Source organism: Dendrobium catenatum, unplaced genomic scaffold, assembly GCF_001605985.2.
Source record: "Dendrobium catenatum unplaced genomic scaffold, ASM160598v2 fragScaff_scaffold_72, whole genome shotgun sequence".
NCBI lineage: Eukaryota > Viridiplantae > Streptophyta > Magnoliopsida > Asparagales > Orchidaceae > Dendrobium > Dendrobium catenatum.
This window is the reverse complement of record NW_021318534.1, coordinates 93,603-110,070: the sequence shown is the minus strand read 5'-3', so window position 1 is coordinate 110,070 and position 16,468 is coordinate 93,603. Positions and strand designations below refer to the sequence as shown.

At 35.4% G+C, this 16,468-nt stretch overlaps 1 protein-coding gene across 1 annotated transcript in view; it reads left to right on the top strand.

Annotated features, from left to right (window-relative positions):
- Positions 1-339: 339 nt before the first annotated feature.
- The window catches only part of LOC110104673 (aminopeptidase P1), a gene marked incomplete in the record, with an annotated part of 80,959 nt that continues 64,830 nt past the window's right edge, over positions 340-16,468 (top strand). Inside the window, 6 exon segments of the mRNA XM_028695746.1 lie at positions 340-624; positions 719-782; positions 8,378-8,517; positions 9,652-9,936; positions 10,067-10,189; positions 11,796-12,083. Of these exon segments, the coding sequence (XP_028551579.1) occupies positions 529-624; positions 719-782; positions 8,378-8,517; positions 9,652-9,936; positions 10,067-10,189; positions 11,796-12,083 (996 nt within the window).

The following is a 16,468-nucleotide window of genomic DNA, read 5'->3' as shown; positions in this document are numbered from 1 at the left end:
GGCTATTAATTAGGATAAATCAAAATTAGTTACTATGCAATTAAGTTTAAGTGAGGCGAATTGTGAATCTTAAATCGGGGAAACCACAAATAATAAATTGGTAAGTATTTATTATTTATATTTACATTTATTAATTAATTGTAATAATATTAAATGAATATAATCAAGTGTCAGAATTATATTTGAAGAAATAAAATAAAAAATACGAATTTATATGAGAGAAAATTCAAGTATTTTTTATAATAGTAGTATATGTTTGATTATCTTCCTCTTAATTTCTCCACCAAAAAAAGAAAAAAAACTAGATTAGGTCAGCGGTGAGATCGAGTCAGAAAATGACACGTGTACGGATCCCGGAGGTCGGCGTTCCGGGCGAAAGAATGAAGTTGCCGCAGACTTCTGGTGTATGCTCATGATATAACGAAAGGGAGGAGGCCTTCGTGCTGGTTTCTCCGGTACTAAAACTTCTAATTCCTCTCTCTCTCTCTCTATTAACCGTTCATCGTTTTCCGAATACAAGGAAGCCTAATGGCGTCGGATTCACTCGATGAGCTGCGGTCGCTGATGAAATCTCACTCACCTCCTCTAGATGCTCTTGTCGTCCCATCGGAGGACAATCATCAGGTTTTCTAGGATTTATAGTTTCAATCGATTATCTTTGGATTAATTTTTCCGATCATAATATTAATGGAATTCTTTGGTTTATTTGATGCACCAGAGTGAGTATGTATCCGATAGGGATAAGAGGCGCGAATTTATCTCTGGATTTACTGGGAGCGCTGGTAAGGATCTCTTCCTGCTCGTAATTCTGGGTTATTGATTTCTATTGAGATTCAGATGTTGAATCATTCGTGGTGAAAAGCTTTTGTTTCAGTCTTTTTGTGTTCCGCAGTTCCTCTGTTCATCATGCGACTTAATATATCACAAAAAATTGCCTTGACCGGGCAAGAATCTCGTGGTATATCCATGCAAGAACCGCCCAAAATTAAAATAAGAACCATCCAAGCTTTGATTTCAACAAACTTATAGTCAAATTAAACATCCCGAAGATAAACCCAATGACATCAAAATCAGTTGAATGCGAGCCCAAATCAAGGGTCTAAGACATATTTGAAGGGATCAAAGCATTAATTGGATTACCAAATGATCGTCGAATATGGCGTGCTTATTGTCGAATCAAGCGGCTCGACGAGAAGATTCCAACTAGCCCAAGCTCGTTCAATTCTGACATCATCAAGGAATTTAAATGCTCGATCAACGGTCTATGATCAAAGGGGTCGATATCAGCCATCCAATCTAACACTCGCATCTTGACCTTGATCTCCTCCATATTTACAAGCCATGACACTAAAAAAACTAGGCCTCCATTCTGTACATAAGGGGAGGAAGAGAAAGAGTGGGAAGAAATGAGAAAAAAGGAGAAAACTTGGAGCTCCCTTGCCGTCGACCACATTCGGATTTCGTCCTGACCACTGATTGTCACCGAACTTTTGTTCGTTCGCAGACCACCGCTGGATTTCTTCTCCACCGCCGACGTTTTTCTCCACCACCAATATTTTTCCCAACCACCACCGACGTTCTTCCTAAACATCGGTTCTTTTCAACCGTCAATTTTCTTCTTCACCGCCGACGTTCTTCTCGACCTCCGTTGGAGTTCCCTTCAACCACTATCAAAGTTCTTCATTGAAATTTTACACCAGGTCTGAAGATTGGTAAAGCTTTTCAATACATTGTATTCTCCCCGTCCTTAGATTTGAGGATGGATTGACTTTTGTAATCTATCCAAATTATAGTGGAATCATTTCAACTCGGCAAGACCCCGTGGTTTTTCCTTTTCCCAGGATTTTTCACGTAAAAATCATGGTGTTTTCCCTTTCATCTATTTGTGTGCTGAACTTTCGTGCATTGCTAAGACATATATTCTTCTTACTCTATTTGCCGCGAATTTCTCAGTCCACAACACGACTGTAGAATGTATATAGTTGAGAGTGATTTTGGCCTTCGGAAAAGTTAAGTTTAGGTATATCATTTGCTGAATTAATTTGATTTAAAATATTCTCTTTCAATGGGAACTGTGTTGATTGACTATTGCAAATGAGTATCAGGGGGTTGATAAATAATTATCTATTTGGTGTAGGATGGACACTCAAGGTTTTTTTCCGGAGTACATTTGTTAAGTTACAAGTACATGTGCATCGAAGCAATATAAATTTCACTGATCATGCAGTCATGGTCAAATCAGCGATTTTCTTTGTTTTGAGTTATCAATGCATTTCAAAAATGGAAAAAAATCCAGTTCAAAGTGGAGCCTGATCCTTTTTTTTTTTTTTGCATTTTTTATTTTCATTAAGATAACAATTTTGTTAATGGACTAGTAGTTAAAGCCTTGTCATTAAGGATTTGTATGCAACAACTGTTACTTGTGTTCAAATATAAGGTGGTTTGATCAAGTACTTTTCTATTTTAATTGGATTACATCAAGGATCAACCTTAAGCCCATATCTTTTTACTTTAGCCATGGATGTTCTCACTAGACATTTGCAAGAGATTTGTATCCTGGTGTATGCTTTTTGTTGATGTTATTCTTCTTGTTGATAAGACTAGAGAGGGAGGTCCAACCTAAGAGTCTTAAGGCTTTCATTTGAGTAGATCTAAAATTGAATATATGGAGTTTAGTTTTAGTAATAATAGATCTAGTGAGGGGATTGTGACTTTGGGTGATCAAACCATTAATAAGAGTACAAGTATTTGATATATTGTGTTTATTTTTCAGAGTGATGGTGAAATAGATGGGGATATTATTAGTAGAATTCAAGTTAAATGGTTGAAGTGGAGGAATGCATTGGACTTGTTGTGTGCAGGATGTTGTCCATTAAAAGAGAAACGTAATATATTAAATTAAGTGTTGTAGAGATGAGGATGCTCAGATGGATGAGTGGTTTTACTCTTAGAGATAGGATACGAAATGTGCATATATGTGAAAAGGTTGGAGCATAGTGGAAGATAAGATTAGAGAGAGCCACCTTGGATGGTTTGGTCACATAAAACGGTGACCTTCCAATGACCCGGTTAGGAAAGTAGATGTATTAGATTTGACTTATGTTAAGAAAGGTAGAGGTTGACCTTAAAAAACTTTCTTAAAAATATTAAAAATGACATTTCTTTATTAGATTTAAATGAGAATTTAATTCTTAACAAGACACAATAGAAAAAAATGATTCATATAACCAATCCTACATAATGGGATAAAGACTTGATGTTGTTATTGTTGTTGTTGTTGCTTGATTTTTTACACGTTTATATTAGAATTCTTAGGCCTAAGACATACTTCGTTAGATTTAGTATTTGCAATGATTTTAAGGGAAATTTTTACTTGTTTTATAAATATTGTTCTAAGGAATTTTAAAAAAACATAATAATTGGTATTTAATAAAATTTATATTTGTATGTGCAATTCCTTCTACTTTTAGGATTCCATTTCTTGATCAATTGAGAAATTGGAAGAGTTCTAGAATATATTATCTTCTTGTACAAGTGATAGGCTTGCTTTTTGGCAAATTCATTCCGATGTAGTAGTTTTAATCTTCTAACTTCATTATTGGTTTGAGTGTGATTGATTTTGATTAAATATGATACTGTCTAACTTTCAACAAGTGTATGAAGTTAAATAGTTTGCATGGTTCTTTTTATTTTGAACTTCTTGATGTTTTTTTAAGTTGAAGACCTAGATTTTCATCTGTGCTGATTTTTTTTGTTGTTGCATTTTTTATTTTCATTAAGGTAACAATTTTGTTAATGGACTAGTAGTTCAAATCTTGTGATTTTTTAGTGATTGTTGCTTGATTTTTTTGCATGTTTGCATTAGAATTCTTAGGCCTAAGACATCCTTCGTCAGATTTAGTATTTGTAAACCTTATAAATACCCTACAAATAAAATATTAAATTAAAAGAATAAAAGGCCAACACATGATGCTATGTTTAAATATGGGAAAAATGATCAAAATGATCCCTTAGCTATTTATGAAGGGCGAAAATGGTCTTCAACTATATTAAAGAACCTTTTTAGTCCCTCAAGTTCTTAAAAAGAAACCAAAATAGTTCCATAGTGGGACTGTTTTTGGTATATCTTTAAACGAGTTAAGGGGCCATTAAAAGAGAAGCATAATATTAAGTTAAATGTTGCAAAGGTGAGGATGCTCAGGTGGATGAGTGGCTTTACTCTTAGAGACAAAATGCAAAATGAGCATATACGTGAAAAGGTTGGAGTAGCTCTAGTGGAAGATAATATTAGAGAGAGTCGCCTTAGATGGTTTGGTTACATAAACCGATCGCCTTTTGATGATCCAATTAGGAAAGTAGATGTATTAGATTTGACTTATTTTAAAAAATGTAGAGTTAGACCTAAAAGGACTTGGTTAGAAAATATTAGAAATGATATTTCTTTATTAGATTTAAATGAAAATTTAACTTTTAATATGACACAATGGAGAAACATGATTCATGTAGCCAACCTCACATATATTTAATATAGCTGGGAACCATTTTGATCTTTCATAAAGAGTCAATGGACCATTTTGGTCTTTTATCCTCAAATATGAGTGCAAACTTGTAAGGGAATGACATTCTCAATACCAAGCTCAACTATTTATTACTGAACAATGCTGATTTATAGGCATTTGGATTATGTTACTTGGATTATATGTATACTTTTGACTCATTGACCGATTAATGGCCACAAAAACTTAGCTGTACTTTTCTCTTCTTGACTGACATGCGCATAAATGATTACCATTTAAGATAATCAACTATGAAATCACATCTTAAACATCAATATCTTTTTATTGAATACACCATTATAAAACAAAATTATTATAGGGCTTAACCCTTCACATAGGGGGATCCAATTGATTACATCAGCGAACTCAATGAGACGAGGGAATCTTCCCAATTAATAGTTTAACCACGATGGATGCTTAATGTGTTAATTGTTTGGCTCCTCCAATTATTGAAATTCCACATTTATTTGTACCCTTAAGCTTGAATAATAAGATGCTACCTTTTTTTTTTGCTCCAGGAATATTTTCTTCTCATATGGCAAAAGAGAGAAGGTTCTATTGATTATATGAAAGGTTTGAAATAAAATAAAATTATTCTTTTTACCCCATTTGTAATTGCAAGAATATTACTATTGAAGCAAGCACTTTGTAGTTGTTCTCTCACCTCATTAAGTCTAATAAAAATTTTGTTGAGATATGGCTTAAAGGGTTAGGAGCTAAAGTGTTAGTAGTTAACAACAACAAAAAGTTCACGAACTAGAAGATATCCAAGCAGATGAATTACATAAAAGGAAGATTTTTAGCATGAAGATGCTGATATGTTAGAAGTGTAGAATGAGATGACCATTTTACAATTGATTTGGAAGTTGGATATAGTCTAATAGCAAGAGATGGCGGTATATAATGCATTATTTGTGCCTAGAATCTCCCTAAAACCCTAATCAATATGTTGATAGTCCTTCTTGTTACTGAGGGACAATAGAGTATGATCAAACCCTCAAGATACTCCAATTAGCAACAAGAAGCACACAAAGTAGGCTCATGACCAATTTACAATGCTAGCACTAATCATGGTTGACCAAGTGAACATGCCATTTTGAGCTCCAATTAGCTAAGTACTTATCAAGTCATTGCAAACTTAATTTAAAGTACGCAAATTTATAATAAAGGCATTGATCCATGGGATCATATGGCCATGTTTGAGTTCATCTTAGCTCTCTATGTTGTCTCAGGCGCCATTCGGTGTAGAATTTTTCTAACGTCATTGGTGGGGTAACATTGTGGTGGTTTTCAAAATTGTTACATTGTGCCATTGAAGCTTTCACTGAATTTAAGAATCATATTGCAGCAAATTTTTCTATTTTTCATAAGCCCAAGAAATGCAGCCAAATATTATTTGTCCAATGCAAGCACAAAATGAGTTTGTAAGAGATTTTGTGGCTTGGTTCAATAATAGGCAATTGGAGGTATGGGATTCGATGAGAAGTTTGCAAAAATTGCCTTTGTTTAAGCCCTAAAGGATGGGGGATTCAAATTTTCTATGAGTAAGACCACCAAATATGATGGCCAACTTACTAGCACTAGAAGAGGATATGACTGTGGAGGACTTGAAGTGGATGCCTGAATGGCTCATAAGAACTTTTGAATTACTTACGCTTGATTTAAAGAAAATAAGGTAAAGGAAGTTTGATTTAGAAGATTTTCATTTGAAGAACACTTTAGATAGACCCCAAGCAGATCCATTCTCTCAACTTGAACAACAAAAAAGTATTCATGGTTGCCTCAACTTTTAGTTGCAATAAAAAATTGGGAATGTTGTAGGTGGCTCAATAAGATGAGTTTACCTCCTAACCAACGGAGTAGGGCAAATGTTGTCCCCATCACAACGACTACAAGCACAACATCGAAAGTTGTCGATCGTTGAGAGCTTTGGTTGAGCAACTCTTTAAAGACATCTTCAAGAATTCTGCACCAAGTAGAAGGGACTAGGGAAAGGGCAAACAAGGTTGATTTGACCATTGATTGTGGGAGTGGTTTGAGAATTGAATCATGTCAGGTATGGTCTGTCTGACCATTCACTTCGCAAAGAAGGCTTACAAGTAGAATTATCCTCACAATTTGGGCATGAGATCACAAAAGATTAGAAGATTGTGTTTATTGAAATTTTAACTATTTATTTTCTTGGTGAAGGTTGCCATTGATGTTGATTTTTTATATCACACTGCTGAGTTCAATGAAGACGTTGTTTGGAGTCCACTGATGAAGTAGGATTATCAATTAGATGCTTGATGATCAAGATCAAGAGACATCTAGATGTCTGTACTATTGGATCGAAATTCAAATTATAACACGATAAATACGAATTTTGAATTATTTTGGATAAAATAGTCCTATCATCGGACTATTTGGATTCTTTTTTTAAAGACTTGAGGGATCAAAATGATCTAATATAGTTGGAGATTATTTTAGTCCTTCATAAAAAGTCAAGGGACCATTTTTATTATGTTCTCTAATGATAAGATATTTACAGGAAAACATAATAACTTAAAAAGGCCCTAAGGCCCTAATTACGAAACTAACCTAATGTGAGATAAGCCTAAAAGAGAACTAAAAGAAAAAAAATAAAATAAAAGAATACCCCGTTTAATGTCATCTTTATGTTTGAAGATTGGTGTGTGCTACATGAGTGTATTATAGAACGTTGTACCCGTTTTCCTACCATAAATTGAAGGAATATCTAGCAAATAAGACACAACAAAACAAATTTCTCCTATAGCATGGTGTCAAAGTAGAATTTTTCTCAACCCTAGTCATCGCTTCCCCTGGACCTCTCTCCTCTCTTCTCTATTAGCCCACCCATGATTCCGATCATGACCACATACCTCTTTTGATCGCAATTGCACATCCCTCGACTAATCTCCTTAGATCACACTCAACTTTGCATCCCTGTAGCACCTGACGACAAGCAAGTAAATGAGCTTTTCCAAGATTTTGGATTTGATTCATGGTGTGGCCTAGTTTATCTAGTTTTGTCAAATATCAATATTTGTGCCAAAGTAAGTTTTCAAACCGTTATGATTACTGAAATTATTGACAATCGGTTGCTATTTAAAGAATAAACTCCAAGCCAATTGTAAAAAAGGATCATTTTTTCTGTCAATCATAATTGTATCATATTGTTGTTAGAATGAAAATTAACACCATTGATTTTGTCTTATCTTAGAAGAAATTGCTTGAAAAAAATCACATTACTTCATGACGTCTTAGTGCGGCTGTAAGCATAGAAACAAACGGTAAAATTGCAAGAAAATTATGTTTCTTGGGATATTTGGATATTCAAACCCTTTGATCTTATTTCAAATGAAAATCATGCATTCATATAAAGTATTATTTTAAGTAAATTATTGCATATGATATAAAATATTATATCATATTATCTTTGTCATTCAAAAACCATTTTCACGCATTATCTAGCCCATCCAAATGAAAATATTATCATGCATGATCAAATGCTAAAGAGCGGTAGAATCGAAAATATTTCAATTCCAAATCTTTGGGTCTACCTAAGTTATGTAGCGGAGAGAACAACAATCTTGATTTAGGTTTTAAGAGCTCAAATGTCAACATATATTGATTAAAAAATGGATGGGACAATTACATTTTTCTATAAGATTGACATATGACAACTCACTATTTGAATGAATATCATTTATTCCTTTGATAACAAGAAAAAGGGAGAACATTTTTGAAGTTATATGTTTAGTACTTTGCTACTGTATTATTAGTTTATCTATTTCCTTTTAAGACTTATATTATTTCAGGATTGGCTCTTATAACGATGAATGAGGCATTACTGTGGACTGATGGAAGGTACTTCTTGCAAGCAACACAACAGCTGAGTGATCGATGGAAACTCATGCGCATCGGGGAAGATCCTGCTGTGGAGAATTGGATAGTTGATGTAATGCCTTCTCTCTTTTCCTAAACTCTCTCTCTCTCTCTCTATATATATATATTTATAATTGTATGTTTATTCTTCATCCAAGTAGTTTTGTTAAACTTTGTTGAATATTCACCATTTCTTCTTGCTATAACGTGCACATTTGGTGTTAGCTCCAGTTTAGCTAAATGATTTGGAGTTGTGCTGGCAGTCTCCTTCGCTAGTCTTTTTTTCTGTTTGTTAGAGTTGCCAACCATCTGAATGGAATTCTCTCCCACCTTTTTTCCTCAATATGTTTTGCCCTCAAATTTTCTTTAACATAATCAACCCTCATTTCTTGTGTTACTTCAGATCCATCTTACATTTTCTTTTTTTCTACGTTGCTTGCTTGTTTTTGCCTCATAGAGCTGTAAACGAGTTGAGATAAGCTCGAGCACCTTTGGCTTGAGCTTGAGCTTGATCAAGTAATTGAATTCAAACTCAAGCTTGAGCTTAATTCTACAAGTTTGAGTTGGCTCACGGGTTGGCTCATTTATTATGAAAGAAAAAAAAAAGATTTTTGATTCAAGTATTTATTATAATAAAATGATAAAAATAATGAGAAATAATATGAAATCACTTAATATAAGGAAGTGAGATATAGTTTTAACATATTATAATAATTTAGGGCTTGAACTTTTGAATTCTAATTTAAGTATTTTTTTATATTAACAAATTTCAATGAGCTAACTCACGAGCTAATAGGTCGAGTTGGGCTATGGCTTAAGCTTGGCTCAGTTGTTCATCAAGTTTGGCTTACAAACTAGTTATCGAGTCAAGCTTAAGAGGGCTCAAGAGCTAGCTTGAATCAGACCCCTAGTGCCTCCTCTATTCCATTTCGGAAAGTAGTTTATGTCCCTTATTTTGTTAGTTTTATCCAAGTGTCAAATTATGGACCCCAGGCCTTTAAATACTTTCTCAGCTACCTTTTTTTTTGTAGAGTTTCCAATAGCATAAATGTTTTAGAAGTTGGTCGGTTTGGATTCCTTAAACTTCATCCTTTTTATGATTCACCTTTCTGGTCGACTTGTTTTGCTTCATTTTTGTGTGTTCTAATTTTATTATTTATGATGGAAAGCTGCTCAAACACTTGTTTATTACTTTCTGTCATAACAGAATCTTCAGAGCGATGCTGCTGTGGGAATTGATCCATGGTGTGTATCTGTAGATACGGCCCAAAGATGGACGCAAGCTTTCTCAAAAAGTAGGCAAAAACTAATACAACTTTCTGTAAACTTGGTTGATGAAGTTTGGAGAGACAGACCTGCAGCTGAAATTCGACCAGTAACTTTACAACCATTCAAATTTGCTGGCTGTACTGTAGCTGATAAGCTGAAAAATCTAAGGGAAAAGCTTGTTCAGGATAAGGCTTATGGAATTATAGTCACTGCACTTGACGAGGTATCTAATCCATCTGAACCTTTGTTTTGGGATAGTTTATGAATTCTTTTTATCGCTCTTATCTCATTCCTGATGTAATTGTGCTTTTTTCATTGTGGCTGCATGTTCTCGTCAATGTTAAAATATGGAGGTTGCTTGGCTTTATAATATTCGGGGAAATGATGTATCCTACAGTCCAGTTGTCCATGCATATGCTATTGTAACGACTGATTTGGCTTTATGCTATGTGGACAAGAGGAAGGTGTCTTCTGAGGTCAGTTTTCTCTGTGGGTTTTATTCATTATTTTGTGATTCATATGGATTGTTTTTAAATATGATTTAAAGATTCTTGCTCTTCAAGTTAAATCACTCACCAAGCAGATTTTTTTTTTTTACTCAATTCTATAGTTTTGGCACTGTTTGCATGAAATTGATAATCTTGTCACTTGGTTGCATGGAATTGAAGTTTATGAACATAAGGGTAGGCTGCATATGTGGAAGCTTAGTTCTTATCTATGACATTGAAATAATTTGGTACTAATAATTGACTCTTGGCACTAATTGTCTTTGAACATTGATATAGCAGATTATGCTCTTAGTCTTTCTCTTATTATGCATTGTAGCTGATCCTATGTTGATGGCTTTTATGTAATGGTGGTGATGAATTGAATGTGCACGCAAATCATGAAAATCTTGAATTTTGTTTTGCATTAACATACATTTGTATCTTATGATTCATTGAGAGAATTCACATACGCTACTGAAGGTTAATTATTATACTAAGCTTAAACATGATGCCTCTAATCTTTTGATAACATTAATTCCTGGAATTTCAATACCAACTCTTTGATTAAGTGTTCTTGACATTGATTCTGAACTATTTTATCACAAACCTTATGCTATTCCTAGATTTGTTTTTAATTTGTAAACCCCATCCATACCAAAATCATATATTTCAATCATGAGCTGTTGTACTGTTTGTGATGCAGGACTACATGCATGATTTAGAAACTTGCACAAAATATTTAAAGATCAATTTCAGATTTCATTATTAGTGATTAAAACCACAAAATAAAACTAATAAACGGTCACTTTCGCTTAGGCCAAACTACACAAAATGCTAAACTGAATCAAAACACGTAGGAAAATTAAAGTAATGCAAGTAGGATAGTACTCAACATAATCCTTGTTTAACAACGAGATCCAAAAGCCAAGAAATAGCAATTCCTATGGATACTAGTGGATGGCAATAAGTAGACACAATCTCTTGCTTTGAACAACTTCTCTCAAGGAAATTAGAATTTGAAAGTAAATGGATCAAGGAAGAAAATTACCCTCTCGGAGAAGCGTCGAAATTCACCACGAACCTTCCACTAATTATTCCTTCCACGGCAATTATGGAATGACGGAAATTTTAGAGATCCGTCCAAGCTTGAATCATGCCGACGAAAGAAATTAGGAAAGATCCACGCCACCTTGTAATTTAATTAAATTGGAGTTTAATTTGAGTCGATTTTGTCTCGACGTCGATCGATTGAGTCGATCGAGCCTAGTCGGGCTCGATCGGGGTCGAGTCGGTGCGAAAATATTCGTCAACAATACTAAAATCATATATTTCAATCCTGAGCTGTTGTACTGTTTGTGGTTAAGATGGCCATGGGAATGGCTATGTTTATTTTGTTTTAGAACATTAAAAAGGAAAGTGAAAGTGGTGTCTGTAAGTTCTATGTTGATTTTATTTTAGTTTCAAGGATTTTATGAGCTCTTTCTGTTCTTTTCAACTAATAGTCATGCTTGAAAAGGGATGCCTTTGTTCCGTCTGTCTTTAAAATTTATGAATGTGCCAAATTATTATTATTTATGTATATTATTGGATGCAGGTGCATAGTTCTTTGTCTGAAAATGATATAGAAGTTCGTGAATACAACACTGTTTCTTCTGATGTGAGCTTGTTGGCATCTGGGAAACTAATTAGTTCGTTTGCTGCTAAAGCTTCTGAAGAAAATGGAGAAAATGTTGTTAACGCAGGACACATTGAAGATGGGTCTCAGGAAAAAAAACTAATATGGATTGACCCAGCTTCATGCTGCCTTGCTTTGTACTCAAATTTGAATTCAGATCAAGTTCTTATGCAGCAATCACCATTGGCCCTGGCAAAAGCTATTAAGGTGTGTTTGACATAATTGCAGTTTTAGAAAAGTAAATTATGTGAGCATTGATCAACCATTGACTTGGGCTTACTACTAGAAACGTCATACTTTTTAATAAAAAGTATTAAACCCATTGCATAATATTATATTCTGTCGAAATCTCAGTCATCCTTTGGCATTTGATTCCATGGTCAGGATGAGAATCCGTGGGAGGCTCACCTGGATCACGCCAATATCCTTCTATATTTGGGGTAGCTGAATTAGGAAGGATTATATTGAGGCAATTATGTATCAATTAGAAGTTATTTATTTCTTTATTAAGACATCTTGTATAGATCTATAAGTAGGGATAATTTTGTATAATAAGTAGAAGGTATTTTTTACCATTCTCAAATTCTATGAATTCTAACATGGTATCAGAGCCAAAGAAAATCGGGCGGCCTTCATTGCTGAATGTTCCAAGCTTCTGACGCTGCAAGAAGCCGCCGACCCTTCAAGACGACAGCGCAACCATGGACGAAACCCTCGATCCTGCCAGTCGCTGCCGCAGATGGAAGCTCCGATTCCGCTAAACATCGGCGTCGATAGCAGGGTCCGAACGTGCGCGAGCGTAGACGAACAACACGAAAGGAGCCGAAGAAGCGCCTCCTGTGAAGCACCCGAAGCCGAACTAGAGAGACGTTGAAGGAGGATAGTCGAACAACCACAAACGAGCCGAAGGAGCGAAACTTCCGATCCGAAAGGAAGGGAAAGTTGTCAAAGGAGTGTAGTCGAACAACCACGAAGGAGCCAAAGAAGTGACGCATCTCCTGCAAAGCAACAAAGCCGTTGCCATCCTGATCGACGCCATCGGTCATCTTCCGGCATTGCGCGACGGAAACCCCTTTGCCGAGACCGCGCATCACGCGCGCGAGCTCCTCTGCCGATAACTATCTGGTGCGACCAAGATCGAAGACAGAGAAAGGTGGTGGAGATCCTCGAGCCCTGTTATGGAATCGACCTTGCTAGTATTCAGATCCACAAACTCCTCAAGATTGATGAAGCCATCACCTTTTGCATTGACCTCGCTCATCATTTGAGCGAGTTCCACAGCTAACGCCATGTGCCCTAGGCTATCGAAGATGACACCTAACTCCGATGACGAGATCTTTCCATCGTCGTTAGAGTCAAATTTATGAAAAATGAGTTCGAGCTCCTCTTGTGTCACCACTATAACAGCTTCCAGTGAAGTTGGCTCTGAAGCCTCTCCACTGGATGGGGTGGCCTTTGATTTTTCTTAAACAGGCTTCTGCTTGCGTAACTACCTGGTCTGAGTCTTAAAAGACCAGCCGATTATTTCAACAACAACAAAAAGGAGAGAATCATCGGCCTTTATTGTTGATATAACCAAATCAGCCTTTATTGCTGACATAATCAAATCAGCCTTTATTGTTGGTATAATAAAATCAACCTTTATTGTTGATATAATCAAATCAGCCTTTATTGTTGTTATAACACCACAATGTCTGAAGAAAATTCAGCCTTGAGCTTTTATCAAATAGAAGAACCTATGATACACCAAGAACGGGGTGACCTCCAAAGCATGCAACATTCCTATCGCCTAAACGGGAAGAACTATCTAAAGTGATCTCAATTTGGGAAGACCTACTTAAAAGGGAAAGGGAAATTACACCACTACCGACCTTCATTGTTGGACTTCTGAGGAATACAAAGTTCCCATCACCGACCTTCACTACTGGAATTCTGAGGAATATAAGTTCTCAAGTTCTCACAACCGGCCTTCATTGCGAAAATTCTAAGGAATACTGGTCTTTCAACCCGCCTTCATTGCCGGCTTTCTCTTGTGGTTGCAATCCTATCTATAACCAATGCAGCCTTCATTGCTAGTCTGCTTGATAAAGCCTTCATCACTATCATTTGCCGCTGTCACAATGTCTGAAGTTGATTCCTCCCAAAGTTTTGACCAAATAGAGGACTATATGGTGTACTAAGGGACTTGTTAGTTCTACCTCTGAGCGAGTAATTCCAAGCTGGTCTCCAGCTTGAGGGGGAGTGTTAAAATCTAAGTCATCCCTTGGCATTTGATCCCACGGTCAGTATGAGAATCCGTGGGAGGCTCACTTGGATCACGCCAATATCCTTCTATATTTGGGTAACTGAATTAGGAAGGATTATATTGAGGCAATTATGTATCAATTAGAAGTTATTTATTTCTTTATTAAGACATCTTGTATAGATCTATAAATAGGAATAATTTTGTATAATAAATAGAAGGTATTTTTTACCCTTCTCAAATTCTATGAATTCTAACATATTCAATAGTGTGTAGAGTAAAGCTAGTCAGAATTCATAAACTGAAGGAAATTAATAATTCTTTTTTCACACCTTATACAATTAGCGTTGAAAACATGAAATTCATTGGATTATTTTGCTCTGAATGCAATTATATGAACTTGAATGATTGGTTGGTTGGGCCAATAATTCCTCAGCTTAGCCTGATACTGGCACAATACTTGGTCAGAGAAGCATATTAATTACACTATTGCCTTAGATGAAAGATCTTTGATTTGTTTGAAATCTCCAACCAATCTTTTTATCGTTTATTAACAGGGAAAATGGCATTTTTGCTGAATTGAACATATTTCTTCTCTCAATTGTGTGATAATTTTTTTTCTTATTAATGGGCAAGTTGATAAAAATAAATATTCTCCATTCATTCATTTTTTTTAATTCTAATCTAACTCGTTATGTCAAATTGAAATCGTTCAAATTTGCAATTATTTTTCTTTAGTCTGATTGTTTTATTAAAGAAATGATATTTTCTTTGTGGAAAGGCTTTCATAGTGTTAGTAATAGTGTTAAATGCTTGGGAACTAAATTCACGGTGTTGAGAAGAAGGCTTAATTTTTTAAAATGAAATATTCATAATTTTCTAGGGCAAAAAAGCAGATTATTTTAATTAAAATTGATAGCATTGAATGCAACACTGAAATGTGGTATTGGTTCCCCATTAGAGCTTGAATGTCATGATCATTATAAATTTTAGCTTTACGAGAAGTTGATAGAGTAATAAACTTATTGGCATCCAAGGTCAAAGGTTAAATGGCTTTTGGATGGTGATCATAACGCTATATACTTTCATAAATATGTTAGTTGGAGAAGAAAATTGAATTTTATTCACAATATTTTTTTGGTTGATTATGTTCAATCAGACATTGTTTGAGCTTTCTTCTCTTACTACTATAATTTTCTTAGAAATAGAGGTTTGGAGTCATCTTATGGTGGAAAGTTGGAAGCTTTATGCTTGTGATGACCCCCTTTCTTCGTTGTCTATATTAGCCTTTTTCTAAGAAGAAATTTTGAAGTGAGATCTTTTCACTTGGTGCTTCCTAAGTTTTTGGGCCAGATGACATTTTTTTCTGTTATATTTTTGAGAGATGTGTGATTTTATTCATCCTGATCTTTTTAGCTATGTTTGTGATAGGAAATACTTGAGTTCGCAAGTAACCCTAATGGAAAATAAATGAGTTCGCAAGCAAACCTAACAATAATCGGTAAAACAACAAGAAAAATAGAAGAACTTTGGTGGAAACAATAAAAAATAGTAGATAATCTTATAAAAATCAAAACGAAGCAAGAACGAAACAAAGATACAATTGATCCTCAATTTTAGAGAAGGATCATTCTCTCTCAATTTCTAGACCAGAAGTCTAGAGCCCAAAACACCAAAGAGAACTCCAAGAGAAACACTAATCATGCATGAAAACCTAACCCTAATTCCTTCATCCTACTTAAAGCATACAATTAATTAATTAAGCCAAATTACTCCCTTGCTTTTGCTGCCCCCTCCTTTGCCTTCAAATAATTTGAATTTGAATTCCTAGTGGGGCCCACTCCTCCCTGTCTCTCCTTGGGCTTACCGCCGGTTGGGGTTGGACCGGTCCACTAGGGACTGGTCTAACATTACCGCCCTCCCAAAGAATCATTGTAATATCAAAATCTGCTCCAGGATCGTCCAGGACGACTGGGATCGTCCTGGGACGATCAGTTGAGAATTTGCTCCAGAATTTGCCCAGATTTGCTCCAGGTGTTTTTCTGTAGGCATCGTCCAGGCCGATCGAGGCATCGTCCAGGACCGGCCGGAAAATAGTTCTGGGAACCGTCCAGGACGATCAAAATTGGTCTGATCGTTCTTTTGAATGTAGTTTTTCAGATTGAATTTGATGTTATTATTCTTTTCGTTCTTGGTATAAGATGATGCATGGAAGCAATGTAATGAATTGTTGTAAGGGAATTGAAAATCCTAGCTATGAATAAAACAGAAGTAATCATGCTTGTTGATTGTCTTCAAATTTTTAATTGGCAGTCTTGGCTAGATGATCCGTTTGCTGAGGCTTACTGGC